General features: G+C 63.8%; 2 protein-coding genes across 2 annotated transcripts in view; both read left to right on the top strand.

Annotated features, from left to right (window-relative positions):
• Positions 1-10,046, top strand: part of CYTH1 (cytohesin 1) — a 112,915-nt gene extending 102,869 nt beyond the window's left edge. The window contains exon 14 of the mRNA XM_056115790.1: positions 10,034-10,046. The gene's annotated coding sequence lies outside the window, so the exon portion shown is untranslated. The remainder of the gene's footprint in view (positions 1-10,033) is intronic.
• On the top strand, positions 8,006-9,948 carry SOCS3 (suppressor of cytokine signaling 3). The gene has a single exon (XM_056115797.1). The coding sequence runs from the start codon at positions 8,129-8,131 to the stop codon at positions 8,783-8,785; it is 657 nt and encodes a 218-aa protein (XP_055971772.1). The 5' UTR covers positions 8,006-8,128; the 3' UTR covers positions 8,786-9,948.
• Positions 10,047-25,886: the final 15,840 nt, after the last annotated feature.

Below are 25,886 nucleotides of genomic sequence, written 5' to 3'. Positions count from 1 at the left end.
CCGCACAGCCCCAGCCGGGCCTGGGGCCCCGAGTGCCTCAGACCCTGGCGAGGCCCCTGGTGCCCAAGGCTGTGAGGAACAAGTCGATAGGCATGGGGCGGGGGGGGGGGGGGGGCAAGGTTTTCACGCTTCCCCTTTAAAACTTCCATGTCGAAAATCTTGTCATCCGCAGAACAAAACACCTATTACTCAATGACTCCTGCCCACACAGAGGCCTGGGATAATCTGGCATTTCATCAAGCTGCAGCCAGAGCCCAGATGTCTGGAAGTGCCTCCTGGGCAGGGCACACGGGTTTGCCTCTGGTCACCGGGGAGAGATAAATGCATCGTTCAGTTCCAGGGCGCAGTGGCCTCTTGTGGCCTGGCCACTGGCCAGTGCCACCCCAGCCTGGGGCTGCCGCCACCTCCTCGTGATTGCGGCCAGTCATATCCCAGGGAACCCCGGGTCCTGCTGGGGGGTGCCCTGGCTGAGCCCCCACCCCAACCTCCACTGTCACCTTCGGCCTTCCCCTGCCTGGGTTCCCCAGGGAGGCCACGCGGGCACTAGCCTCAGGTCCCTGCTCAGGACAAGGCTTGCCCAGAGTGAGGTCAAAACAGACCAACCCGAGTGATAGCACAGCAGGAAGAGCATTCGCCTTGCATGTGGCCGACCCAGGTCCGATCTCCGGCATCCCAGAGGGTTCCCCGAGCCCCACCAGGAGTAATCCCTGAGTGCAGAGCCAGGAATAACCCCATGAGAGTTGCTGGGTGTGACCCAAAAAGGGGAAAAAAAAAAGAGCAACTGGAGGTAGGTAAGAACGTGCTGGAAGGATGTGTTTCTGGCATTTAGGAAGAGACTCAGAATCAAGCCTCTTCCTGCCTGTTAGCTCAGCGTGAAGTACAAGGCCGGACTCCCGGGGTCCCGGGAGGGTGCTGGCAGCAGGAGAGGCCGGTTTGTTTGCTTGTTTGTTTGTTGGCCACACCTGGTGATGCTCAGAGCTCTCTTCTGGCTCTGCACTCAGGACGATCTCCTGGCAGGACCAGGGGACCCTCTGGGCTGCCGTGTGCAGAGGGCAAGTGCCAGCCCACTAGACTATTGCTCTGGCCCCTGTCTTGTTTGTTTTTGTTGGGGGGCCACACTGAGCGGGGACCACACTGGCAAGGCTGTGGGACTATGGAGGGGATAGTCCCTGACGCTCAGGCCAGGAACCTGCTTGGAGCTCGAAGGGCCCCCGAGGCGTGCCAAGGGCCAGTGGAGGGCCCATTGTGGGCGCCCTGCTGCCTGCCCTGTTGATTTTTTTCCCCAAGAAAGCTTGGAATTCACACGTGTCCACAAATGTTCCCAGCTCCTTCCTGTCCACTCAGCATGGCCGTGGGCTCAGTGCCAACCCCCATCACGGCTGCCACTGCACAGACTGGAGGCACCGTGGCCCGCTGACCTGTCCAAGCGTCCAGGGAGAGCTGGGCTGGCCCTAGAGGGTCCCACGCCTGTCCACGCCTCGTGACTGTGGCCCACAAGCCCGGGCTGCTCATGTGTAACACGCGTGATCAAGGTCCAGGTTATGCCGGGGGTCTCAGCCCTGGCAACCCGCTGAAGGGGGATCAGGGGCTTAGGACTAGGAAGGGAGTGAAGGACAGGGAGGCAGAGGGGCTGTCACTCCTTTGGGGACTCTCGCCACAGGTTCTCACAGCCTCCCCCGAGACCACCTTCAGAGGACTTAATGCAGCTGCAATTCACCTGCTTGCCCTCCCCTGTGACAGGAGGTGGACCTTCTCAAAAGACCCAGAACCTTCCAGAGCTCGGGGACCCTGGCACCGCTGGCGCTGGCAGCTGGCATGCCCTGGCGGCATGCTGAGGGCGCAAGGAACAGGCTCGGTGCCCAAGAGGATGAAAGCCCTTCCATGCAAGCAGGCTGCTCTTCTTTCTTGGCGGCAGGCAGGGGGGCTTTAGCAGGGTCCACCTGCTGCAGGGCTGGACCGTCGGGCAGAATCTTCACCACTGCAGGGGCTCAGAGGGTTCTGTGGGCCCCACGGACCCCCAGGTGAGATGCTGCACCCAACCCGGGCGGTCGAGTGAATGCCCACGGAGGGGCAGGGCATGTGAGCAGGGGGGAGCAGGGTACCTCACCCCTGAGCATCTCCCTCTGGAGCGGGGAGCCCCACCCCACCGCTCCCTCAGACCCACCTGGACACAGAGCCTGTCACCTGCCCGGAACTCCCCCACGCACTGAATGTGTGACAAACCCCCACAATGTCAGCTTCCTGGGGTCCTCCCAGGTACGAGCTACAGGAGGCCCCCATGCTCTGCCCACCATCTGGTTTCCGCCAGGGACAGCAGGCCATGTGGAAAGGAATACGCACATAGGTGTGAACAACCACATGTGCACATATACATGTACACACATGCATGTGTGCACATGTGAGCAAGCACTTGTATATAAGACTTGCTGGGGCTGGAGTGATAGCACAGCGGGTAGGCCGTTTGCCTTGCACATAACCGACCCGGGTTCGAGTCCCAGCATCCCATATTGTTCACGAGCACCGCCAGGAATAATTCCTGAGTGCAGAGCCAGGAGTAACCCCTGTGCATTGCCGGGTGTAACCCCCCCAAGAAAAGAATTGCTTGCACACATACAGGCACACCTCCACACATGTCCGTCACACACATGCAATCCGCATATGCACGTGCACACAAGACATATGTGCATACACATGTGTATGTACATGTACATGCATCCATGGATACGTGCATATGTACATTCATGCTCATACATGCATGTCACAAGCTTGCGTGGTGGTGTTTATGCATAGTATGTGCACATGGGTGCTTACACATATGCACTGTAAAGACATACACTGCACATGTGTACACAAGAGACTGTACATGTACCTACATGCATGGCTACAAACATGCACAGATATGGACACACACACACTCATGGTACACACATGCATGCACATGTGCAATGCACTTACATGCATACAGCAGCATGCCTACACACACGCACGCGTGTGCACATGAGTGACTCTGCAAGGGCAGCTGAGACATGGGCAGGACCTCCCAGGAGCCAGCTTCTCCTCAGCCTCCCGGGGTGACTCCGCCCGGCAGTGGGTCCCTCCCGGAAGGGCCAGCTGCCCTGCTGTCTGCTCCTGGGCAGAGTGGCCGCGCGCGTGGGTGGGAGCAGAGAGAGGCCCGTCCTGTCCGGGACAGACAGACGGACGGAGCCTGGGGTGCTGTCGGGTCAGGGAGTCCCTGGCAACTTGCTGGCTCCCAGCCCACTTCCCACTCTGACCCTGGGGTAAAGGCGGGCTCCTGGGTCCCGGTGGGAGAGGTCCTGCACCCTTCCTAGTCTCTGCACCCTCCTGGGCACCCCCACGCCCCTCTGTGGGCAGAGAGCTGGGCCGCCCCGCCCCGCCCCTGCATAGCGGGAAAGCGCAATCCGAGAAGGGCCGGGCAGGGCAGGCGGGTGGGTGAGTTTTTTTTTCCCCTCCCCTCGGCACTTTTTCTGGGAAATGCCAGAGGCCAGCGGCCTGGAATGTCAGCCTGAAAGAATGCCTCCACAGCAGACACCACCGCAGCCTTTTCATCAGCCGCCCCGCCCCTCCCGCAGGAGCCAAGGCCACCAAGCGCCCCAGCCGCCTGTGGCCACTGGCCATGGACTTCATCCGCCTCCTGCCACCCTGGGGATTGTCTGAAGCCAGCAGGAGACGCTGGGGGTCAGCAGAGCCTGGAACCCTCCAGCTTTGGCCCCTCCCCCACCACAGACCCGAGACCACCTGGGTGGAAGGGACCAGAGCACAGCTGCATCCTGGGGGGCTGCAGCATCTTCCCTGAATCAGCCTGGGAAAGGGGGGGTCAGGGGGCGGGGCCAGGCCCGCGTGCACCCCCAAGGGCGGGGAGAAGCAGGAGCTAGCGGAAGGGTCAGGAAGGGGCACAGGGCAGGGGGCAGCAGGGGCCCGAGTAACTCTGAGGAAGGGTTTCCCACCATGGCTGCCCAGGAGACCCCATAACGGGAGCCCGGGGCCTGCCCCCAGGACCTGGAGATCATCTGGCCGCCTGGACCCTTGATTTCCCCAGCTGTCCACACTTCCTGCTGCGGGCGGGGGGTCTGGGTGCCCATCTGCGAGCTTTGGGGAAGCAGCAGCTCGTTGGTCACGCTGTGACTCAATGGAGCCACCGAGACCACGGCGGGCTTCCCCCGGCGACGGCAGCCGGCTCCGTCTCGGTATGAGCAAGACTGCCTGGAATCAGGATTCCCAGCAGAGCCGGGAGCAGGCGTGAGAAAGGCCGCAAGGGAACAGCTCCTTGCACCCGGGCCTCGGAGCCCCCACCCAGCAGGCAGCCCCCAGGAAGACCCCTGGGGCTTCTCTGGGCGGCCTCTGAGGGATGGAGACCCAAAGGTTCCCGGAGCACATTCTGGGCGGGGGTCCCAGCGGCGACGTGTCTGCAGCTCCCGGGGACTGGAGAGAAGAGCCGGGGGAAGGTGCTCGCGGCACCCACTCACCCTGGTACACACAGGGTCCCCTGAGCACCGCCGGGAGCCAGCCCTGAGCACAGAATCAGGAGTAATCCCTGAACACCACTGGGTGTAGCCCTAAACCCAAAACAGCAACAACAGCAGAAGGGGCGGGAAGCCTCCTGGGAGAGGAGGGGACCCTAAACTCCCCATCCCGGGGGCCTGGCTCTCTCGCCCTCCCCCCTTCCTTGTCCTGTTCCCGCCTGTCCCCTGCGGAGGCCATGCAACACCTCTGGTCACTCTCACTGAGGCTTTGCGCAGACGGTGAATGAAGCCGCCTCGCGTCAGAGCGTGGTCATTCACAAGGCACTTTCCTGTCCATTAACTCCAGCCCTTCCTGGGAGTCTCCTTGTCCGCACGAGGCTCATCCCAGAAGCACGCATTCAGGCCGCGTTTTCCCTCATAATCAATAGAGGAGAAAAGAACTCGAAGGACCAGAGGGGGAGCTGGGGGAGGGGCGTGCTGGAGCACAGGTTCTGCAGGAGGCCAGGGTTCGAGCCCTGGCACGCACGATCGCCCCCTCCCTAACACCGATGGGAGAGACCGTTGGATTATTGAGGCAGGGTAGCCCCCGGAGCATCCTGAGGGCGGTCCCAGACCACAAACGGAAAAAGAGGGCTGGGGCGATAGTACAGCGGGGAGGGTGTTTGCCCTGCACACGGCTGACCTGGGTTCGATTCCCAGCATCCCATAGGGTCCCCGAGCACCGCAAGGAGTAATTCCTGAGTCAAAGCCAGGAGTAACCCTTGATCAAGGATGTGACCCAAAAAGAAAAAAAAAAGACAAAAACAAAAACAAAGGAAAACAAACAAACATTAAAAAAAATAACCAAAACCCAAATTCCTGCTTCATTAGCCTGCAGGCATCATGGGTTTTTGGTCAACCTTAAATTTCCAGCCTGGGGGGCTGGAGCAATAGCACAGCGGGTAGGGCGTTTGCCTTGCACACGGCCAACCCAGGTTCGATTTCCAGCATCCCATATGCCCCTGAGCACCTCCAGGAGTAATTCTTGAGTGCAGAGCCAGGAGTAACCCCTGTGCATCACAGGGTGTGACCCAAAAAGCAAAAAAAAAAAAAAAAAAATTCCAGCCTGGGGCTGGGGCTGGGCTCACTGGGTTAGCAGGCCCTGCCCAGGGGCTTTTGTGTCACACACTATTCCCTGTGCCCCCACCAGTGCCCAGCACCTTAGGTGTCCAGCACACTGCCACTACATAAAGCCAGACACGTGCTGTGCTGGCAGCCTGGTGCCATGCCCAGTGCCCAGGGGCCAGCAGACTCCTGGTCCCTGTTGCTGGCCAAACGGTACCCAAAGGGGAGATGGCTCAAAGGGCCAGAGAAAGCTGGCCAGGAGCAATTGCCACCTACCAAGAGGAACCGCCCCCCCACCCCGCCCTGGCATCACGCACCCCAACACAACACCAGAGCAGCCAAGGCAGAACGAACTAGAATGCGGACCCTTGTGGCACCTTCTTTTTGGAGGGTGGAGAGGGGTTGGGGTCACACCTGGCGATACCCAGGGCTTATTCCTGGCTCTGCACTCAGAAATTACTCCTCGAGGTGCTGGGGGACCCTATGGGATGCCGGGGAGTGAACACGGGTTGGCTGTGTGCTGACAAGCTCTCGACCAGATCCACTGTCTCTCTGGCCCTCCGTGGCAGACCTACCAGTTTGTGTGGGGTGGGGGCAGGGGTTGCCTACAGCTGGGCTCAGGGGTCACTCCCGGCTGTGCTCCCAGGTCACTCCTGGAGGGCTGAGGGATCACTCCAATGGGGTGCCTGGAATGAAACTGTTGGCACATATGCACGGTGCTTTTCCCCTGTACTATTTCTCTGCCCCAAGTCTTGAATTAATTAATTTTGGGGTTCGGGGTCACACCCAGAGGTGCCCTGGGTTTACTCCTGGCATAGTGCTCAGGGATCACTCCTGGTGGGATTCCGGGGGCTATAGCGGGTGCTGAGGATCGGACCCATGTGGGCAGTGTGCAAGGTAAATGCCTTGTCTGCTGTGCCCTGGCTCCGGCCCCTCCATCCTTTTAATGCTTAGTTTGGGGTTTGGAGAGGGAAGGCCACCAGTCCTGTTTTCCAGGTCACACAGAACCCCAAAGAGGTTGGGGGGTCGTGCTCAGACCGCAGCTGGTCCCCGCAGTCTTTGGGGAGGGGGCCAGGACCCACCGAGGCGGGCGGGGTGGGGGCTTCCCGCTCCCGTCGAGAATGAGGAGGAGGAGGAGGAGGGCTCTAGGCAGGGGCCAGGTCACTGGCACGGAAGTGACCACCGGGTCGGTCCCCCGCAGGGAAGGAGGGAGCGCCTCCATCCCCGAGAGAGCCCTGTGGGCGATGAGAGCGCAGCCCTGGGCACGACTTTCCGGAAACCTGCGTGGTCGCTCGCGCAGGCCCCCGCCACCGTCACCGCTGCCCGGGCAGGTGCCCCCAAAGTCCCCGGGGCGCGCGCGTCCCGGCGGCGCTCCACTCCGACTCCGGGGCGCCCTCTAGCGGGCGCGGCGCGCGCGGGGTGTGGTCCCGGCCCGGCCCGGCCCGGCCCCAGGGACGCGCGAGGAGCCCCCGACGCGCGGGGCCGGCTCGGTCCGTGGGGGCCGGGGCCCGGGCGGCGCGGCCGTGGAGAGCCGCGCGGCGGGCCGACGGGCGGGCGGGCGCCACGCGGGCGGCCCGGGCTGGGGGCCCGCGCGGGTCCGAGCGGGCCCCGCGCCTCCCTCGCGCGCCCGCCTCCCGGCAGCGCGCCCCCGCCCCTGCCCGAAAGCGCCGGGAGGGGGAAAGTGTGAATGGGCGGGGGGCGGGGCGGGGCGGGGGAGGGGCCGCTGCCAGGAACGCGCCGCCGGGGCTGGCGCTGCGCCCCGCAGCTGCCGGGCGGCCCAGCGCGGCGCTTTGTCTGGGCGCGCGGTCGGGCAGCCCCGGCCCGCCCCGGCCCCTCCCCGCCGGCGTAGTGACTAAACATTACAGAAAGGCCGGCCGCGCTTCCAGGAACCGGGGGGCGGGGCGCCGCTATATACCCGCGCGGGCCGCGGCCCCGCCGACTCCCGCGCCGCCTGCCCGCGCCGCCGCCGCCGCTGCCGCCGCGCCCGGTCCGGCCCGGCCCGCTCGCTCCGCCGCGCCGCGCCGCGCCTGCCCCGCCGAGCCGGGGCGCAGGGGGCGGGGGCGCCCGCCGAGCCGGGACGCGCGCGCGGGCCCCGGTGGGCGCCGCCGCGCAGCCCCAGCCCCAGCCCCAGGCCCGCCGCCGCCGCCGCGATCGCACTTGGGGACCAGGTAGGATCCACGGAGGGGCGCGCGGGCCGGGCAGGGGTGCGCCTTTCCCGGTCTCCCTGCCCTCCCCTCCGCGGGCCGTTCCCGGCAGGGCGCGCCGAAGCCGGGCCCGGGCGGAGGTCCGGGCTCCCGGCACGGCGCCGTCGGGCCGCGCGCGCGGGTCCCCTCCCCCGGGCCCCGGCGCGCGCCGCGTCCCCGGGGCCCCCGCGCGCCCCGCGCCCCGGCTGCGCTCCCGGCACTCACGCGGCGCCTTCCTCCCCGCAGCCCCCCGGGATGCGGTAGCGGCCGCCGGGCCAGGCCGCCGAGCCGCCGAGCCGCCGCCGCCGCCGCCGCCGCCGCCGCGCAGACCCGCGCAGACCCGCGCCGGCTCCGTGCGCCATGGTCACCCACAGCAAGTTTCCCGCCGCCGGGATGAGCCGCCCGCTGGACGCCAGCCTGCGCCTCAAGACCTTCAGCTCCAAGAGCGAGTACCAGCTGGTGGTGAACGCCGTGCGCAAGCTGCAGGAGAGCGGCTTCTACTGGAGCGCCGTGACGGGCGGCGAGGCCAACCTCCTGCTCAGCGCCGAGCCGGCCGGCACCTTCCTCATCCGCGACAGCTCGGACCAGCGCCACTTCTTCACGCTCAGCGTCAAGACGCAGTCGGGCACCAAGAACCTGCGCATCCAGTGCGAGGGCGGCAGCTTCGCGCTGCAGAGCGACCCCCGGAGCACGCAGCCCGTGCCGCGCTTCGACTGCGTGCTCAAGCTGGTGCACCACTACATGCCGCCCCCCGGCGCCCCCGCCGCGCCCCCGGCGCCCTCCGAACCCGCCGCGCCGCCGCCGCCCCCCGGGGCGCCGCCCCGCAGAGCCTACTACATCTACTCGGGGGGCGAGAAGATCCCCCTGGTCCTGAGCCGGCCCCTCTCCTCCAACGTGGCCACGCTCCAGCATCTCTGTCGGAAGACGGTCAACGGTCACCTGGGCGCCTACGAGAAGGTCACCCAGCTGCCCGGGCCCATCCGCGAGTTCCTGGATCAGTATGACGCCCCGCTCTAGGGAGCCGCCGCCCGGGTGCCCGCCCCCCGGCCGTGTCTGGTGTAAGCACACACGAATCGGGCAGGACAGCCCGGCCGCAGCCCCACGGAGCCCACGGAGCTGGAAGGCGTCCTGAGCGCCCCTCGGGGGCCCGCGCCGCCCCCCTGCGCCTCTGCCGACACACCTGGGGCGCCGGAGGACTGCCAGGCATGGGGGTCTGCAGACTTCCCAGTGGAACTTGTTGGGTCGGAAACGAGCTTTAAACCTGAGCAGGCCTGGGGAAGGGTAGGTAAGAGGTGCGGGGGGTCCCCAGGGACAGCAGGCCGGTCAAGGAAGCGGCCACCACGACGAGGGGGGGGGGGCCCCAGCCCGGGGAGGGGGGGTGGCCGCCGGCTGCGGGGGAGGGCCCCCCTCAGCCTCCCCGGGGGTATGCCCCCAGCCCAGAGCCCAGAGCCGGCTCACCCCGAGTCCAGGCGCCTTCTTCCGTTTTAAGGGAGAAGCCATGGGGCTGCCCGGGTGCTGCACTGTCCTCTGCCCTTGGGGGACGCAGTGAGTAGCCGCCTCTGACCCCTGACCCACGATGGGGACCCCCACTTCGAGCCTCCTTGCTGCCAGGAGATTTGCCTTAAATGCTCCCTGTCCTGGGATCGGGGCCGGCACACGGAAGGCCGCACTCAGCCGGCCCCGCCGGAGGTGGGGGGTTCTGGGGGCCCCACTGCCCACCCTCGGTGGCACGGGCGGGGAAGCAGGTCTCACGTTCCCCCCCCCTTCCTGGGGGTGGGGGAGGGCGCTGCCTCCAGCCCCCGCTGCCCCGCCCCCAGCACTGATCAGAGATGCTTACAGGAATGTAGCCGCAGGGGAATTACCTGGAACCGCGTTTGGGGGGTAACACAAAGTTTTCTGTGTCAGGTATTGGGGGCGGCAGCAGTGAGTTGGGGTGTTTATTTTTCTGTTATTTTGTTCAGTTTTACCGTCATTGTTTTGTAATAATGTTTACAATCTGCCTCAATCACTCTGTCTTTTATAAAGATTCCACCTCTAGTCCCCCTCCCCCCAGGCCTTCGAGGCTGTTCGGAGATGCTTGAAGTGAACAAAATACCCATCCAAGTCAAACTTTGCACATATTTATATTTATATTCAGAGAAGTCTTTCAGTAATTTATAATAAAGAGCACTATTTTTTAATGAAAAGCACGGCTCAGGCCTTGCCCCTTCCTCTGTGCCTTGCTTTCTCTCCCCCCTCCCCCCCTCGCCGTGCACACCGCCATCCCGGCCGCCCCGCGGTCTCAGCATCACCAATAGCCGTGCCAGAAGGGGTGATTCCTGCCAGTCTGGTTCAGGTCTGACCAGAATTATGCAAAGCCAGTTCGAAGGAAGCCCTTCCAGCTCTCGCCCGCGGTGAAAGCTTTCAGAGGGTTCCCAGAACTCACGCCAGGACCTGGGCAGTGACCAGTGACCTAGGCTGGTTTCCAGGACAGGGGAGTCCCCGGGCAGATGGCGAGGGGTCCCTGCTCCGTGTCTCCCAACTCCTCGGGGCTCCGGTTTGAGTGGCAGGTGGGCCACCAGGCTGCCCCCCCAAAAGCCCCCATTGCCTAGTCCGGCCACTCCAATCCCAGGTACCTGCAAGCCCCCAGCCAGCTATTAGCCACCCATCCTGCAAGTGGGCACGTAGAGTGTCCCCTGATACCTAGAAGGGGGCTTAGGTACTTCTGGTCCAGTGGGAGACCTCCATCCAGGACACGCCTCTGGAAGGTGAGCAGGTCAGGGCTGGAACTGGGCATCCCAGCACCTCACTGCTCCCTGAGGGGACAAGTGCTCATGCAGTGCTGTTCCCCCCCCCCAGGCTGTAGCGCGAGGGGGTTCACCTCCAAGAGGGAACCCCGGGACACTCCAGGGCGTTTCTGGTCCTGACCTGGCAGCTGGGCCACAGTTCTCCTGCACTCCTACAGAAATGCCCCACAAGCCCCTTGCCTGTTACCTGGTGCCTGACTGGTCATGGGTCATCCAGGAATCTGTCCAGAGGCGACCCAGAGAGGAAATGAACAAAACCACTCTTTCCCCGCTCCTGGATTCTGGGGGAAAATACGTCCCCTGGACAAAGGGGTCAGGCGCGGGAGCTACAGCGCTGGGTTAGGAGGACCCAAGTGTGACCAGCAGGGCCCCGAGAAATAGAGCCTGTCCTGCCCCTGGACCTGGGCTAATAGCTCCCCATGCGTGCCTGCTGCGCCAGGCTGACCAGTGTTCAGGGGCACCCAGCAGAGAGGGACTGACAAACCTCCTCCAGACCTTTCTCATCTCTCCACCGCATTAGCCCCTCTAGTTTTGCAGACCAGGAAGCTGAATCCGGGGAGGGTTGGTGGGGCAAGCCCCCAAAGGGATGGCGGGGACAAACTGCTGCCTGGGACCCCTCACTGCACCCCCCGTCCCAGGAGCCATTCCCCTCCCTCCAGGGGCTTGAGGAAGGGGGAGGGTCTCTGCCCCAGCCGCCGGGGCGGGGTGCACCTGGTTCAGATTTGTGGAGGGAGTCCCGCAGGGCTTGGAGACCACACGGGGCCGCACAGCTGGGCCCGCGGGAGGGGAGTGTTGGCGGCCTGAGCCCTGTCACTCTGCGAGCAGCACCCAGGAAGCCCCGGAGACCGAAGTGAAAGTGAGCGGGCAGGGCGCTCGCTCGCACGCGGTACCGGGACGGTCCCCGGAGGCCGCCGGGAGGAACTCCTGAGCACGCCGGGCGTGGCTGGCCCAAAAGCAAAACAGAAAGAAACGCTCGGGCCCTGCGGGATGCTGAGGCTGGGCCGGGGGCCGAGGGAGGGGGCGGGAGGCTGCGGTCTGGGCAGCCGGGGTCCGACCGCGCGCGCGCGGGGGCCGGGACTCCGCGGGGCGATGGGGGATGGGGAAAAGTCCCGGCGGGACAGCGCGGGCCGGGCAGCGCGGGGGGGCTAGGGGCAGCTCGGGGTCAGCGAGGGACAGCTCGGGGTCACGCGCTCCCGGGGGCCGGCGCCCCGCGCGCCCGGGCCGCGGCCCGCCCCGCCTGGCCCGGAGAGCCAGCGCGCCGCTTCAGGCTGCAGGCTGCCAGGAAGAGTCACTTCCCGGAGCCCGCGGGAGCCCTGGCCGAGCTATGCGAAGAATGTCCGCGCCGGGCCGGGCAGGAGGCACCTCCCCGGCCGCGCCGCCGCCACCGAGCCGAGCCGAGCCGAGCGTGCGCGCCCGCCGGGCCCCGCCCTCCGCGGCCCCGCCCCGCCATTGGCCCTCCGCGGGCCCGCCCCCGCAGGCCCCGCCCCGCCATAGGGCCGCCCCACCGCAGGCCCCGCCTCCGCCGTAGGCCCACCACAGGCCCCGCCCCCCGGAGGCCCCGCCCCGCCGCCCGCGGAGCCGGTCGCCATAGCAACGGGATGACAGGCGCAGAGAGCTGTTTATTCTCAGCCCAGTGCCAGGAAATTCGGCCGGGAGGCTGCCAGGCGCACCTCCCTCGGGTGGGGGGCGGAGAGGGAGGAGAGAGGGTGGACCCGCCCGCCTGGGGCTCCTGGAGGGGCAGGCGAGGGGGGGGGGGGCAGGGGGGAAGGGGGAAGGGAGTCGGTCGTCACTGGGGGTCACTGACCCTGCAGGGGAAGCTGCTAGCCAGGCTCGGACGCTTTCCCGGCTGTGAGTGGATCAAGTTTGCTGGCCCCGGGGGAGCGGAGGGCCCCGCTCCAGACGGCACCTCGCTCTGCAGCACGCCAGCTCCCTCTGTCCAGGGATCCCGCCCCCGCTGCTTCGGGCCACCCCCCCCCCCCCCCCCCCCCCCCCCCCCCCCCCCCCCCCCCCCCCCCCCCCGCCTGTGGCACTCGTTCCCGCACACATCTGGGTGCCAGGGCCGGGACACTGCCAGTGGGCTGCCCTGAGATTTAGTGCATGCAACTGAAGTAATGAATGTTCTGGAAAATAAACAGGGACTGCTGGGGGTGTCCCAGAGGCTCCTTCCCGAGCCCTATCCCTGCCCATCACCCATAGGAGCCAGTCCCGCTGCCCCACATTCGATGCCTGGTGAAGGACTTTGGGGCAGAAAGTGTCCCCATTTTAGAGACAGAGAAACTGAGACCTGGGTGGAGGGTGGGTGCTTCCAGAGGTGCAGAGAGAGAGAGAGACAGAGGAAAGAGAGAGGAGGAGAGGAGAGAGGAGAGAGAAAGGAGAGGAGAGGACAGAGAGAGGAGAGGGGAGAGAGAGAGAGAGAGAGAGTGTGTGTGAGAGAGAGAGAGAGAGGAGGCTGACTTCAGCCCAACCCTCCCACCACCCAGAACCCCAGCCCCAAGTGTGCCTGCAGCCACTCCCCAGGGAGGGGTGGGGAGGGGATGGCTGATTCCGGGATTCCAGTCCCAGCTGTCCTCACGGGAATCTAAATAACTACCAGCTCCCAGCCCACCGGGCAGCTTTGCGCCCGAGCCTGGACCTTCCTGTCTGGTGGGGGCCGGCTGCTCCCCGGGGCCTGGGCTGCCTGTGGGATCCAGAGGACGCTCTCGGCCAGCCGGCCCACGCGAGCAAGCAGAGACAAGTGCGGCTCTCTGCGGGGCTCTGGGGGGGAGAGGGGGCTGGGAGGAGGAGGGCTGCTGTGTCCCCGCTCCCCCAGGGCTGAACCCTCCCAGCTGTGCTGGGAACAGGCCAGGCCTTTGTGAAATCCGGGCGAGCCTGACCCCATGTCATGAGGCTGCCAGTGGAGTGGGTGCGGGGAGGGGGGGGCGGGGGGCTGTTCCCAGAAACGGGGAGAACTCTGGACTTCCCACTCCTGAGGGCGCCTGATTGCAGCACAGCCTTAAGCAACCGCCGGGCCTGGAAGGCCGCTGAGGCCGCTGTTGAGAGCCGCCAGGGCCATGGATCCATGCTGCAGCGCGTGTCCCCCGTGGACCCCGGCCCGGACCCCGCAAGCAGCTCAGCGACACCCAGGGACGCAAGTCCCCTCTGCTGCTGCTTCCTTCTTTTCCTCCCTTTTCTCTTTCTCTTTTTTGCCCACGCCCGTCAATGCTCAGGAATTACTCCTGGCTCTGCACTCAGGAATTACTCCCAGTGGTTTTCATGGGCCCACTGGGATGCTGGGGGATCGAACCCCGGTCAGGTTCATGCAAAGCAAGTGCCCTGTCCAATTGTCCCTTCTCCCTGCAAAGTTGCAGCCTCTGTGTGTGTGTGTGTGTGTGTGTGTGTGGTCTGTCGCTTGTCACAGTCTCCTGATTTCTCCCCGAGACTGTTGGTGGAAGAAGCCCCCTCTAGGTCATGGCTTCACATCTCTCTCTGTTTTCTGCACTGCCAGGGATGGAGCCCAGGGCCCCCTCCCACACACAAGGCTGCTTGCTGACCTGGGTTCAGTCCTCAGCATCCCCTACTGGTCCCCTGAGCACGAGTAACCCTGAGCATTGCCGGGTGTGGCCCCAACCTGCCTCCCCTCAAGAAGGAAGCAAGGAAGCAAGCAGCAACGTGGGCAGGAGACAGAGCACAGGGTCACGGCCCTTGCGCTGCACACAGCCGAAGCTCCCAGGATTCCCCAGGCCTCACGTGGAGTGATCCCTGAGCACAGAGCCAGGAGCCAGCCCTGAGCACCGCCAGGTGTGGCCTATCAGCAGATGGGCCCGAGAGAGACGGTTCAGCAGGGAGGGCGCTTGCTTGGCAGGTGGGCCGACCTGGGTTCAATCCTTAGTGCCACTTTTGGACCTCTGCACCTTGCCATGTGTGATCCCTGAGTGCAGAACCAGGAGTGAGCCCTGAGCACTGATGAGTTTGGTCCCCAAATTGAAAAAAATTTAAATAGGGCTGGAGCAGAACGATAGCACAGCGGGTAGGGCGTTTGCCTTGCGAGCAGCTGACCCAGGTCTGATTCCCAGCATCCCATATGGTCCCCTGAGCACCGCCAGGAGTAACTCCTGAGTGCAGAACCAGGAGTAACCCCTGTTCATCGCCAGGTGTGACCCAAAAAGAAAAAAAAAGAATTTAAATGTTAAAAAAGGAAGAAAGGAATTATTTGTTTGCTTTTTAAAAATTCTCTTCTGGGGGCTGAAGAGATAGCACAGCGGGTAGGGTGTTTGCCTTGCACGCGGCCGACCCGGGTTCAATTCCCAGCATCCCATATGGTCCCCTCAGCACTGCCAGGAAGGAGTAACCCCTGAGTGCAGAGCCAGGAGTTACTGTGCATCGCCAGGTGTGACCCAAAAAGAAAAAAAAAATTCTCTTCTGTTTTAGGAGCCACAGCAGAAGGGGCCCAGGGCTTGCTCCTGGCCCCGCACTCAGAAGTCCCTCCTGGCAGAGTTGGGATGGCACCTGGCTTGGTCACAGGCATCTTCTTGTTGGTGCTTGTGTTGGCTTTGCTTTGTCCCCTGACGCACTCCCCCTCGCCTTGTATCTCCCCCTGGACGGTCCCAGCCGAGTCGCAGGGGCCGATCGCGCCAGTCACGGCTCCTTCCAGCCTCACCACGAGGTACCCCAGCCCCGGGGGCTGTCCAGAGCCGGCTGGAATCCGCCCTGGACGTAGAAGGCCCAAGGACGTCCAGGCTTCTGGCCACCCACAAGCAGGCCTCCTCCCGTTGCCCCAAGCCAGCCTCCCTGGACCCCGGGGCGGGTCAGGGCGCAGCTCCCGCTGCCCAGGGCTCTCTGGGAAGGAGGCAGTGGGAGAAGGCGCCCGCCATTGCCCCGCGCCTGGCACTCTGCAAAAGTGAGTCAGAGCATCTGGCCACAAGGCCCCCAGGAGAGACCCCAGAGAGTGGCCAGTCGCCCCCGCAGGGCTGGGTCGGTCAGTGGCGGTTGAACACTGCCCTACATCCTGGGACACCCCGCCCCGGCCAGCCAGCACTCGGGGCCTTTGGCTGGGAACCCAGCGAGGGACCCCGACCAGCCCGGGGCCAGAGCTCTGGACGGGAGGGCAGACCCAGAGGACAGGCGGCCCGTCCCTTCGCAGAGAAGGAGCTGGGAAGGTCAGCCAAGGGCCCAGGCTGCAGCAGAGACCTTGGGCCCTGCTGAGCGGGAGGCCAGGCCGGTCAGTCAGCGAGCAGGGGAGGGAGAGGAAAGCTGCTCGCTGGGGAGCCCCGGGCCGGATGCCCGGGAGGGGGAGCGGCGGGACAGGGAGGCTCTGTGCCTGGACGGGCGGGGGCCCCCAGAAGACCCCTCACCAGACCCACTAGCTCCTCGCCTCTGCCCTCCTGGGCGATGTTCTGTGGGGGGGCCAATGTGGGGAGGAAGTGCGGCTGATGTGGGGATCCCCCAGGGCAGCTCTCCGGGTGCAGGGGGAGCCCAGGTAATGGGGCAGAGCCCAGGCCTGGCATGTGCTCGGTCCCCGGGGCCTCACTCCACCGGCAGCTCAATGCCAAGGTGACTCTGTGCGTGACGCCTGGGAGGCCCGCGATTCTCTGGGTCCCTGAGGGAGGCCAAGAGCAGGGACTGGCCTCATTATCCGCCCCCCCCCCCCCCGCCCCCCAACAGGCTTTGCGGGCCTGGGGTCTGTCCCCAACACGTTCCGCCGGAGAGTGACCTCGGGCAGGTACAGAAAGAGGCTTGGACCCTGCTGCACTCGGGAAGGTCTCGGGCCCTGGGGAAGACGCAGGGGGGACTTGCTGGCTGCTGCCCCGGCCTCCGGCCCAGCCGGCCCAGCCCTCCAGCCACTGGCATCCACCCCCAGGCTTTCTTTGCTCTGCTCTGGGCCATACCCAGCGTTGCTCAGGGCTGACTCCCACTCAGTGCTCGGGGATCACTCCTGGCAGGCCCTAGAGAATGCCGGGGGTCGAACCCCTGGCTGGCGGTGTGCAGGGCAAATGCCCTTCCGCTGGACGATGGCTCTGGCCCCAGTTCCAGAGGCTCTTGTAGTGGTCAGGATTGCCATTACGGGGTGGGGGGGGGCAGGATGCGCCTGGTTGGGCCTCTAGGGTCAGCGTCCCCCAAGGCCCAGTGCAGGAGGCCCACCCACTGATGTGGGGCCGAGCTGGGATCCAACCCAGGACCTACACAGGCCAAGAGGCGCCCTGCCACTGTGCCCCCCCCACAAGGCCGCCTGGAGAGAGTGAGGTCCCAGCTGCATTTCCTGCCCGGGAGGGAGAGGAAGAGGCTCAGGAAGAGCCCCCCCCCCCACGCCCTGTGTGTGTACCCCACAGAGCTTCCTCCTTGTTTTCCTGGTCAGGCTTCACCTTCCCAAACCCCAGATGGGCAGCCACAGACACGGGCTCCCCAGGCCAGCCCGAGCTCAGTCAGCATGCCCAGTCCCCTGTCCTGCCCACTTCCGGGGGGGCACCATGGCTTCAACCTTGTCCCCCAGCCCTGTCTGCATGGCGCCTCCCTCACCTGCATCCCCCTCTGCAGAGCGTCCCGCACCAAGAAGGCACAGCCGGCTCAGGATTGCCCACATGGGACTGCCAGGTGGCTGTCAGGTCTCAGAGCACACGCACGCACACATGTGCATACATGTGCACACATGAATGCAAGGCATGCACACACATGCACTCACGAACACTCGTGCACATATGCGTGCATACATACGCGCACACGTGCACACACACATGCACGCACATGCACACATGCACACCCGTGCACACACATGCACACACACGCACACATGCACACACACACATTTGCACACATACACGCATGTCTTCTCTTCTTCCCTGTCCTTCGCAGCCCTGGTGTGGCGTGGGCACAGCAGGGGGTGCCTTGGCCAGGGAGGGGTTGCAGGACAGAACCCCCCCCTCCCCCACCCCGGAGCCAGGGCAGCTCATCTGCAGCCGCCTGGCCGGCCGGCTCCAGTGACTGTTTCCTGCGTCTCTCCGGTGACGTCCCGCGGTCCTGCAGCCTCAGATGACCCGCACACAGGAGACAGGGCACCCTCGGGGGTGGAGCCGGGGCCGGCCCCAGAGCTGGCCTGCCCCGTTTCTTGGCAATGTCACCTAGAGCAGGGCTGGCTGGCGGCCCCCCCAGGGCAGGCTCCCCTCCCACCCCTCCTGCTCCTGCTCCAGCCCAGGGGTCGTGCCGTGCCCCGCTCGCAGCCCCTCCCCAGCCCCCACCTCCCTGCTCCTCTGAACAGGCTCTGGGGGTCACCAGCCACATGGACCAGGCCTCACTCCTGGGGGGCGAACTCCCCCTTTGGGTGCCACACCGGTTCCAGAGACCAGGTGGGGGGTTAGGAGCCAAACCCCTCGCAGCCTCCTGGGGTCTCTGAGCTGCTCCCGCTGGGGCTGACACCCGCTGCCCTCCACCCTCCAGGCCCGGCACAGACCACAGGCCCTTCTTGGCTCCAGTATTCTGGCATTCGGGAACGGCCCCAACAGACAGGAGGCCACGCGCTACCTCCCAGGCTGCTCCCCTGGCTTGCTGGTCCTCCCCACGGTGCAGCAAGGCCCCCCCTCCCCTTGTCCCACCCGGGGCCTCTCTGCTCTCTGGCTGGTCGGCCCAACCACAGGACCAGGACCAGCTGGCTGCAGGCCAGGCAGGACAGCCGAGCCCACCTGCTCCAGGGGGTCCTGCAGTACCCGGCTCCACAAAGGAGGTGTGTGTGGGGCGGCGGTCACTGACAGAGGAGGTGTGTGGGGGGGCGGGGGGTCACTGGGAGCCTCGTCCTGGCCACCCGCCCCCAGGACACCCTGAGGGTGGAGGCTGACTCACCGCCTGGCCCAGCCCTGCTCATGTTCTTGGCCCTGGGCCTGGGTTCCCTCAGGTTCCACAACAGCTCGGACCCTCCCCCTTGTGCGGGGGCGGCTGGGGCACCCCAGGGGGTGGGGCAGGCAGGGCCTGGCCACTGGGCCCTCCTGCGCCGAGTTCTGTGCCTGGACCCCACACTGGCCGGGAAGGCCTGACCCTGCTGGAGCCGAGGCAGGGGTGAGGCGAGGACCGCCCCGGAGCTCGGGCACCGACACCTGTCTCTGTCTTCACCCCTCTGGCTCGGAACCGGCTTACAGATGGGGAAACTGAGGCTGGCAGGGGGCAGCGGGTGGGCAGGCTTGGGCCAGGGCTCCAGGGCAGAGAGAGCCCAGCACTGCACCAGGTCAGACACGGGGGCCGGGTCTGCGCCTTCAGGACACCCCCACCCCCGATGGGGCCCACCCAGAGGGCAGGGCCCGCGGGCGTGCTGTGGGCCGCTGCAGCTGCTGCCGGGCAACGTCTGCTGCTCCTGCTCCTGCGGGACGCGTGGACGGGAGGGCAGGCGGCCAGCTGTGGATTCCTCAGCCCTTCCATCAGCCGGCCTTGGGCTTCCTCAGTCGCCTGCGTGAGGTCAGCGCCCCGCCCGCCAGGCTGGCCCCGCGCCTGGGATCCCCCGCCCGAGCCACCAGCCCCCCCCCTACCAGGCCCCGGCCCCTGCCGTCCCCGTCCCTGCTCTGTCCATCCCTGTGCCCCGCGGGCTGCGCTGCCTATTTCGGGGGCTGGCGCTGCGGGCCGGGGCAGCCCCTGCCCGGAAAGCGGCTATTCTGAGCCGGGTGGCGCATGGCAGCTGCGGGCCCAGGGCTTCCCGGCAGCGAGGGGCAGAGGGCACGGCAGGGGCAGGGCAGGGACCCCCGCCCCCCGCGCCCCACCTTCCCCTCCAGGCCGGCCAGCGCCCTCCCCGTGCTGGCCGGGCCCAGGTGTCCCACGGCCAGAGTTCTCCCTGCGGCCTGTCTCCTGTCTCCCTGGGGGTTGTCCCCGCACTGGCTCTGCCCTGCAGCTTTGGGGGAGAGGAGGTGAGCTGGGCCACACCTGAGTGCTTCGGGCTTCCTCCCCGGCTCTGTGGCGCCGGGCACAACCCAGGTTAGCGCTGTGCAAGGCAGGTGCCCACAGTCCTTTGCCTCCAGACAGGAGCCAATCAGTGACTGGTTCCTGCAAACTCCAGCCCCTCCCCGTCTTGGGGTCGGAGCATCTCACTGTCCAGGGTCCTCTCAGCCCCCTCCCCCTTCAGAGGGAGTGGCCGTTTCCTGGTGAGCTGGGCTTGGTGCCCGCGGGATCAGTGGGCATCGGCCTGGGGCCCCCGGTTTCCTCTGGCCGGGCGCGTGGCCAGCTAGCAGGGAAGACCAGGAGGCACCCCCTGGCTGGACGAGCTTATTCCCGCCACCGTCCCGAGCCGGGGGGCTGGGCTTCCCCTGGACCTCCCTGCCAGACAGGGGGAAGGAAGAGGCGGTTGACAGGCCTCCGGCGGGTCAGGCCAGCAGGTGGCCTGCCTGCCAGGTGCCACTTAGCCCAGAGCTTCTTAGGATCTAGGTCTGGCTTGGGCAGACTAGTGCCCGCCCTCCTGTCTGTCTGCCGGGCTCAGCTGTGGAAGTTTGGGGATAGGCTGTGGCGATTTGGGGACAGGTTTGGGGGGTCTGCCCAGACTGAAGTTCCTCCCCCAAAGCTTCAGCGGCGGGGTGGGCGATCCTCATCCCCCTCACCCCCAGCCCTAGCCCTTCTTAGTTTCTTTTGCTCTGGGCTGCAGGTATCTGGGAAAGGAAAAGCTCCTGACAGGCCGCTGTGGATGAAGGTGGGGACCACAGGTGACCAGGCTCCATCCCTGACAGCAGGACGGTGCCTTGAGCACCGCCAGGAGCGACCCCTGAGCACTGCCCGGTGTGACCCCTCTCCCATGAAAGGGGAGAAATGGGGGTCAGCTCCCTCCCACCCGCCACTCACCCCAGAACAGAGAACTAGGAACAGCTGCTTGGGCCCGGGCGGGGACAGGTCACTCTGGGGTGTCACAGAGGAGTGACCTGTATCCCCAAGTGAGATGAGGGGTGAGGTGGGAGCACTTCCCGGCCCCCCTCCCCGCAGGTTGGAACAGGGAAGGGAAGCCGCCAGCCCAGCTCTGGCTCATCGACAGGTAAGAGCCTTGACTCACCCGCCAACCGTTCGCTTCCGACGTAGCGGCTGGCGCAGGCCATGAGTCAGGGCGGGCTCGGGAGTGGACTGCCCTGGCCAAAGTCCAGCAGAGGCCCTGCTTCCCGCGGGGCCAGCATGCGGCTGGTGCCACACACCTGCGTCCCAGAAGGTGCAGGGAAGGGACGCCGTGGGCATGAGGGACCGTGGGCTCCCTGTGGTCAGGGCAAGGGGCTTGAGGGAAGGGGGTCCCTCCTCCAGTCCACGGGGACCCCCCCACGCTGTTCAGAACTGGAAGGAGCCCACAGTTTCAGCACCATCAAGATGGACTCTTCCTGGGGTCAGAGCGATAGCACACAGTGGGTAGGGCGTTTGCCTTGCACAAGGCCGATCCGGGTTCGATCCCCAGCAACCTGTAGGGTCCCCCTGAGCACCGCCAGGAGTAATTCCTGAGTGCAGAGCCAAGAGCAACCCCTGAGCATCGCTGGGTGTGACCCAAAAAGAAAAGAAAAAAAGATGGACTCTTCCTTGCCTTGCGTTGTTGGGAAAAGTCTGAGTCTTGTTCTGAGATGCTTGGGGGTCCCTGAAGGGCAGGGGGTGGTGGGGTAGAGGGAGCCCGGGAAGGATAGGGAGGGCTGGGGGAGAGGTCAGGAGTATGGCGTATTCCCATGGCTGTTTAATTTTTCTTTTTGATTTTTATTTATATATATATATATATATTAATTGAATCACCGTGAAACACAGTCACAAAGCTTTCATGTTTGAGTTTCAGTCATACAATGATCAAACACCCATCCCTCCACCAGTGCACATTCTCCACCACCAATGTCCCCGTCCCCAGTATCCCCCCAACACGCCTGTGTAGCAGACAGTTTCCACAATATTCTCTCTCTACTTTGATTACATTAAATACTTCAACACCAATCCCACCATTATTATTTGGAATTTTCCCGCCACCACTCAAACCTGCCCAGAAGGCAATGCTAGACAATGTATTTTGTATTGCTTGTTACGAATAGTGTATATGATGTCTCACGGCCGCCCACTCCTGGGATTCTAAAATTTTAATGATTAGGGTCTGGAGAGATCTCTGCAGTGAGTTGCTCGGTTCCCGAGATTCGTTTATGAATCTCTGGATCATGGCAGTTGTTCCTCGATTTTTCTTGAGCAGTACCAGTAATGTCTCCATTGTGAGACTGTTGTTACTGTGTTTGGCATATCGAATACGCCATGGGTAGTTTGCCAGGTTTTGCCGTGCGGGTGAGATACTCTCGGTAGCCTGCCGGGCTCTCGGAGAGGGGCTGAGGAATGGAACTCAGGTTGGCCGTGTTGGCCGCATGCAAGGCAAACGCCCCTACCTGCTGTGCTATCACTCCAGCCCATGGCAGTTAGGAGCTTAAATAATAGCTGGAGGCAGGTAATGGACATCATCTCAGGGTCCCATGGAGCAGGGGGACGAGAGAGACCCGGCTCCTCCCCTCCTCCACGGCCACAATCCAGAGACACACAAGAGTCTCAGAACCGAGCAGCTCGCTGCAGTGATGCCTCTGGAATCTGCCCCCAGGCCGCTCTCACCGGGCTATTCCAGACGGGAACAGGGGCTGTCCCTCCGCCTGCCCTTAGGGACCCCGGCCACTACCACCTTCCAGAACCCAGTGAAAAGCCCAGGTACGCGGGAGCAGTAATGGCAATCACAGGCCCAAGGCTGTTCTGAGGCTTGTCACAGCTCGGGATTTGCAAACTCCCCCCCACATTTGCATATGTATTCTTGGAATTCCCTCCTCAGCATCACCCCTCCCTCCCAGGCAGCTGGAGCATCTTCCGGGAACTGAGGTCAAGGGCCAGGCGCTGGCTGCCCCAGACCTTCCCAGCTGACTGCCCCCGATTCCGCACACTGGTCACTTCCCCAGAGCATTGCAACAGAGCTGGGCGGGGGGAGGATGGGGGGGTATTTCCAGAGCTTCCTGCCCTCCCTGGCCGACCCCTGAGCCCCCTCCAGGGCTGCTTAGAGGCGACTCTGGCCTCCAGTGTTCACACCTCTGACCCCGACCCGACCCAACCCGTGTCCCCCTCACCTCAGGCTTGCCTCGAGCAGGGGCCCCCAGAGACCCGCTGACAGCCAGGAAGGGACACGCCTCTGTGCTTCTCTGTCTGCCCCCCCTCTGACCCCCTTTGCGTTCTGTCTCTGCCCCTCTGGGGTGAAGCCTCTGCAGTGCCACACCCACAGCCCCTCAGCCTGCTGACCCGGCTCACCGGGCCGACGGCAGTGGACGTGAAGACTCTGGGGCCAGCTCTGCTGCTGGCTGGGCACCGCAGCGCCTGTCGTGGGGTGCTGGCCCCGGACAGGTGTGCAGGTGGGCGGGGGCAGGGCTGGTAGAGGCTGGGGTCTGCATCTCATTAGGGGTCTTTTGAGATTGCTGTGGGTGGGTCACCACTAAGCACCCAGATGCAGGGATCTTTTGTCCAGGGGATCTTGGCCTCAAGGGATGTTTTAGCAGCAAGTTCTGAGAAGGGGCCAGAGAGCTCGATGACTGGAGAACAGGCAGGGAGCTGGGCCACCCCCCCACCCCAGCACTGCCAAGATGGTCCCCCAACGCAATTTCAGAGAGCTCGTGCTGAAGCAAACTGGGACTCCCGGTTCTGAGAGTGAAGATGGGTCGAGACGTGGGGACAGGGCTCAGCTGGCAGGGCCTGTACCTGGGAAGGTACCCTTGACCCCCCAGGCCCCCAGCACTGGACTGTGATGACCTAGAGGCTGGGCATCCCTGGGAATGGGTCTCACAGAAAAAGGGTCCTGGGTCCGAGCTGGTACAGGAGCTAGGGTGCTGGCCTGGATCAGGCCAATCTGGGTTCAATCCCTGGCATCTCTGGGGCTGGAGCAATAGCACAGTGGTTAGGGCATTTGCCTTGCATGCGGCTGACCCGGGATCGATTCCCAGCATCCCATAGGTTTCCCCAAGGACTGCCAGGGGTGATTTCTGGGTGCAGATCCAGGAGGAACCCCTGAGCGTCACGGGTGTGACCAAAAAGCAAAAAAAAAAAAAACCCCAAATTCCCAAATTCCTGGCATCCCATAGGGTCCCCCAAGCCAGCCAGGAGTGATTCCTGAGTGCAGAGCCAGGAGGAACCCCTGAGCATAGCCGGGTATGGCCCAAAACAAACAAATCAAACAATGGTCCTAGGGCCAGAGTGATAGTACAATGGGTAGGGCGTTTACCTTGTGCATGGTTCACCCGGGTTTGGTCCCAGCACCCCCTATGGTCCCCTGAACCCTGCCAGGAGTGATTCCTGAGCCAGCAGTAAACCCTGAGCGCGGCAGGGCATGATCCAAAAACAACTCAAACCAATAAAAGGGTCCCCAAAATGATAAGTGAGCGGCAACAAATTGAAGATTAGTCAATCCAGTCACTGAAGACGCTGGGGGCAGGGCTAAATACAGAGATTAGCCAATCCAGCCAATGAGGATGCTGAGGGAAGGGCAAAATTCAGTGATTAGTCAATCCAATCATTTAGAAAGCTGGGGGGGGGGGACTAAATTTTGTTTTTTATTTTTTATTATTTTTTTTCTTTTTGGGTCATACCTGGTGGTGCACAAGGGTTACTCCTGGCTCTACACTCAGGAGTTACTCCTGGCGGTGCTCAGGGGACCATATGGGATGCTGGGAATCAAACCAGGGTGGGCCGCGTGCAAGGCAAACGCCCTACCTGCTGTGCTATCTCTCCAGCCCCGGGGGGTGTGGGGGGGGACTAAATTTTGAGATTAACCAATCCAGTCCATGAGGAAACTGGGGGGGGGGTGGGACTAAATTCAGAGATTAGGGCTAGAGCAATAGCACAGTGGGTAGGGCGTTTGCCTTGCACGCGGCCTACCTGGGTTCAATTCCCAGCATCCTATATGGTCCCCTGAGCACTGCCAGGGGTAATTCCTGAATGCAGAGCCAGGAGTAACCCCTGTGCATCGCTGGGTGTGACCCAAAAAGCCAAAAATTTTAAAAAATTTAAAAAAATAAAAAGTAAATAAATTCAGAGATTAACCAATCTAATCCCTGAGGCTGCTGGGGAGGCTGGACTATAGGAGTGTCCCTTCTAGAAAACTGAGGTGCTACTCCCAAAGGGTGAGGGGGAGAGAGGGAGGGAGAGAAGCTTTTCAGGCAGAAACAGCCTTCAGAGCGAGTCCAGAGACAGCCTTGGCTAAGAAGACTGGGTCAAACCCAAAGGCCACAGAGAGATGGGAAGGGAAACTGTGCAAATGAAGCACCTGTGGGGTCCTGGGCCCCTAAACCTGTGCATGTTGCCAGAGCCCAAATGCCAGGGAACGCTGCTGTGAGGGCCACCCCGTAGCTTCCCAGCAGCTCCCAAAGCCAAGGCAGCAGACCAGGCCGTGTCCTGCTCCCTTAGACACGAGACTGGGAAGCAGGGGCCTGAGTAACTGCACAGCCGGGAGAGATGGAGAAACAGGGGCCCGATAACTTCACGGCAGGGAGAATATGGGAAGCAGGAGCCTGAGTAACTGCACAGTGGGGAGAATGTGGGAAGCAAGGGCCTGAGTAACTGAGTGGTAGGGAGAATCTGGGAAACAGGAACCTGAGTAACTGCACAGCAGGGAGAGACTGGGAAGCAGGGGCCTGAGTAACTGCATGGCGGGGAGAGACTGGGAAGCAGGGGCTTGAGTAACTGCACAGCCGAGAGAGATGGGGAAACAGGGGTCTGAGTAACTGAGTGGCAGGGAGAATCTGGGAAGCAGGGGCCTGAGTAACTGCAGGGCGGGGAGAGACTGGGAAGCAGGAACCTGAGTAATTGCACAGCGGGGAGAATCTGGAAAGCAGGGGCCTGAGTAACTGCACAGCCGAGAGAGATGGGGAAGCGGGGGCCTGAGTAAGTGAGTGGCAGGAGAATCTGGGAAGCAGGAGTCTGAGTAACTGCACAGCGGGGAGAATCTGGGAAGCAGGGGCCTGAGTAACTGCACAGCCGAGAGAGATGGAGAAGCAGGGGCCTGAGTAAGTGAGTGACAGGGAGAATCTGGGAAGCAGGAGTCTGAGTAACTGCACAGCAGGAAGAATCTGGGAAGCAGGGGCCTGAGTAACTGCATGGCTGGGAGAATATGGGAAGCAGGGGCCTGAATAACTGCACAGTGGGGAGGGCGCGGGCCTTGCACCCCTCAGACAGGTTCCATGCCCCAGCACTCCATATGGGTCCCTGAGCCCTACCAGGAGTGATTCCTGAGCATTCTGGGTGCACCTCTCCCCCAGGGAGAGAGAGAGAAGGAGATAGGGAAGCAGGGATGAAGGCCGAGGACGGTGACGGAGAGAGGGAAGGGCTGGGCTGTGTGTCAGAGGAGCACTGGGACAGGAGGGAGCGGCCACTGTTTTCTG

Source organism: Sorex fumeus, unplaced genomic scaffold, assembly GCF_029834395.1.
Source record: "Sorex fumeus unplaced genomic scaffold, SorFum_2.1 ptg000029l, whole genome shotgun sequence".
Taxonomy (NCBI): Eukaryota; Metazoa; Chordata; class Mammalia; order Eulipotyphla; family Soricidae; genus Sorex; species Sorex fumeus.
The sequence above is the reverse complement of the archived record's forward strand: the minus strand, read 5'-3'. Positions and strand labels throughout refer to the sequence as shown.